At 52.0% G+C, this 3,318-nt stretch overlaps 1 protein-coding gene across 1 annotated transcript in view; it reads left to right on the forward strand.

The window, feature by feature from the left end:
* Positions 1-296: 296 nt before the first annotated feature.
* Positions 297-3,318, forward strand: part of LOC106815200 (mini-chromosome maintenance complex-binding protein-like) — a gene marked incomplete at its 5' end in the record, with an annotated part of 11,396 nt that continues 8,374 nt past the window's right edge. The window contains 4 exons of the mRNA XM_014819630.1: positions 297-488; positions 1,008-1,224; positions 1,611-1,757; positions 2,198-2,307. Of these exons, the coding sequence (XP_014675116.1) occupies positions 297-488; positions 1,008-1,224; positions 1,611-1,757; positions 2,198-2,307 (666 nt within the window). The remainder of the gene's footprint in view (positions 489-1,007; positions 1,225-1,610; positions 1,758-2,197; positions 2,308-3,318) is intronic.

The following is a 3,318-nucleotide window of genomic DNA, read 5'->3' on the forward strand; positions in this document are numbered from 1 at the left end:
GAAAAAATCACGTTAGAGTTATTTACGATTATTAGCTAAGCTTATTTTGTAATATTGCTCCAAAATCTAGGGTGGCAGCTGCCCCCATTAAACCTCCCCTCCCAGAGGCTACGGCCCTGCTTGCACTCTTTCTCTCCCTCCCCTCTCATCTCTCTCTCTCTCTCCCTCCCTCTTTCTCTCTCTTTCTCTCTCTAGGGTGATCCTCCTTAACGCCACGTCCTGCGCTCCGTTTTTCCACCCCGCGCGCAGATTCCGTCCATGCACCGTCGCTGGCTTCATCTAATCGTCGTTTCGCGTCTGCGCAGATTCCGTCGCTGAACGACGTGCCGCTGCACGACCTCGCCGCGGACAGCCTCGTGAGGTTCCGCTGCATGGTGCAGGACATGTACGACCCCGAGTACTACCTGCGCGTCTACGAGGTCCGCCACCGGCAGTCCGGCGAGCGCAGGCTCAAGGTCGGCAAGTACAGGGACGTGGCCGAGTGCGGGGTGAGTCGGCGAAGTTGATCGCGGATTTTTTTAGTGGTTCGCTCGGTGGGCACAGGTGGCAGAGTGGTTAAAGCGTGATACATGGCGATGTTACGCGGTGGCGATGCAAGGGTTTACGTTACAGCGTAGATTCAAACAGCTTGTTATGAAAATTTAACGCGTTCATGAATGTAATAATTATTAACGTGCAAGAAGTGGATGCCTCACCCAGAGCTATACAGCTTGACCGCTCACGTGGTCACATATCCGTCAGAAATTGTATCATTTTAACTACTCAACACTATCGCTTTTATCAGATTTTTTCTCCATGAAAAAATCTGTCGTCAGTACATGTATTTGTATCTGAATTCATGCAATAAAGATTCAATAATAAATAATAATATCCTCTGACCTGCCCCACACGTAGATCAGACGAACGACCGCGTCACTCGACGCGACCGTGGAGACCCGCGTTAGACTCCCTTGGAGATTAATTATTATTTATTGGCGTTAACTCTTTGACGTTGTCCCTCCCTGCAGCCGCACGAGGAGGTGCTGCTGGAGTCTCCCTGTAACCGCCCCAGCGACCGCGAGGTGCTGTACTGCGTGCCCGTGCCGGGCGAGGCGGTGTGGGTGAAGACCGGGCACGCGCGGCAGACGCAGGGCCGCGCCGTCGCCTCCACGTCCAGCGTCGCCGCGCGCAGCAAGCGAGCGCTCGACGACGACGACGACGCGTCGCGGGAGGTCCCCGGCGGCGGTGAGTGCGCGCGCGCGGGGAACGGAGGTGTCGCCACCTATCTTTAATTCCTAGAATTTCTAGCGGCGGGGAGGGGATTTTCGGGGGCTTGGCCGAGCGGAGTTGGCGATCGTCGCGGGCGGGGAGTGTGCGCGCGGTGGGAAGGGCGCGGGCGCCACCTATTTTTAATTCCCAAGTCCTAGAATTTTTAACGGTGGTGAGGAGGGTGGGGGGATTTTTCGTGGCTCGGCCAAGTCGTACGTCGCGAGAGAAGGATGCAGCTTCTGGTCGATTGTTAGCTGAATGGTAGGTGATTTGGATAGGGATGACCCGTAGGGTTTCTTAACGTCCACGTTCTCAACTGCAATCAATTGTAAATTGATCGTTATACCTTCATCGCATTTCAGGCCACAATGGACATGCGTCGGTCGCTGATCCGGTATCCATAGCAACGGGAACTCGGAACGACGACGTGGAGATGGACGAGACGTCATCGGGAGCGGGCGTTGCCATGACGACCGAGCAGAAGCGGTCGCGGACAAGAGCAGACGACGGTGAGACGTAAACACTCGTTAATCGTAGTTGATTTTACTGCTGTATATATAATAAATCGTGTACAGAAAGCCCCTATGTTTTCGAAAATTCCCCCTAAAAAGTGATGCTTTTGATATTTCGCTCGTATTAAAGTCAAACTGCGACGGTTTGAGAAGTGTGGGTTCGTTTCTGCCGTTGTTCATAGGTTCGTGAAGCCACGTCCGTGAACAATACGATGAATCGTGGAACGTCGTCACGAGTCAAGTCGCATGGCAGTCGCATGGCAGTGACAGTCGCATGGCAGTCGCATGGCAGTCGCATGGCAGTGACAGTCGCATGGCAGTCGCATGGCAGTGGCAGTGGCAGACGCGTAGAAGCGTGTTCTGACTGACTGTCCAGACAATTGATATTGCTGTACTTAATTTAGATATATGCTAATTGCTATTCGTAATTCATACAGCAATATACAAGATCGTACAATTAATTTCCACAGATAATGATGAGAAAACGTGGGAGGAGAATGTGCGTGGATATTTTGCAAAGCGTTTCGAAGAATCTGCATTGGTTTCGGTAAGTGCATACATGTCTGCCGTCTTGTCCTGTGCATGCAACACTGCATGCATGTCATAGTGACAGTTATAAGGTTTAATAAAGTAACTGAGCTAAACGTTTAAAGAGAAAAAACTTGTACAACTTTGCAAATTTGTTCTATAATCCGAGTTCGTGTCCTTTTTATACTTCTAACTTCTTAATTGCGCGTGCTTTCTTGGGAGATCCGCTGTAACACGACCTCCCGCGCACCAATTCTTCTCCCCGTGCAACGTAACGCGACGACGGCTCTCCACTTTTTAATCTCGCTCTCTCTCTCCTCTCTCGCTGTCTTTCCCTCCCCTCTCTCTCCCCCTCTCTCCTCTCTCCCTCTCTCTCCCTTCCCTCTCCCTCCCTCCCCCTCTCTCTCCTCTCTCCCTCCCCCTTTCTCTCCTCTCTCTCTCTCTCTCCCTCCCCTCTCTCTCCTCTCTCGCTGTCTCTCTCTCCCCTCTCTCTCTCTTTCCTTCTCCTCCTCTCTCATGCTCTCTCTCCTTCTATCTATCCCAACAAACGCCTGACGCTCAGGCATCCATGCCAGTGCCGTAGACTGAGCAAATTCCTTGGGGGGGTAAAATTTCACGACTCAACTGTGTAATGATGAGCGACGGGCGCAGCTCTTGATCGACGTCCATAGTGCGGTAGGGGTGGGTCTGAGACAAGGCTCTAACGGATAAGTGACCGGAAAAAATCACGTTAGAGTTATTTACGATTATTAGCTAAGCTTATTTTGTAATATTGCTCCAAAATCTAGGGTGGCAGCTGCCCCCATTAAACCTCCCCCTCCCAGAGGCTACATCCCTGCTTGCACTCTCTCTCTCTCCCTCCCCTCTCTCTCCTCTCTCGCTGTCTCTCCCTCCCCTCTCTCTCTCTCTCCTTCTCCTCCTCTCTCATGCTCTCTCCCCTTCTATCTATCACAACAAACGCCTGCCGCTCATGCATCCATGCCAGTGCCGTAGACTGAGCAAATTCCTTGGGGGGGTAAAATTTCACGAC

Source organism: Priapulus caudatus, unplaced genomic scaffold, assembly GCF_000485595.1.
Source record: "Priapulus caudatus unplaced genomic scaffold, Priapulus_caudatus-5.0.1 Scaffold1062, whole genome shotgun sequence".
NCBI lineage: Eukaryota > Metazoa > Priapulida > Priapulimorpha > Priapulimorphida > Priapulidae > Priapulus > Priapulus caudatus.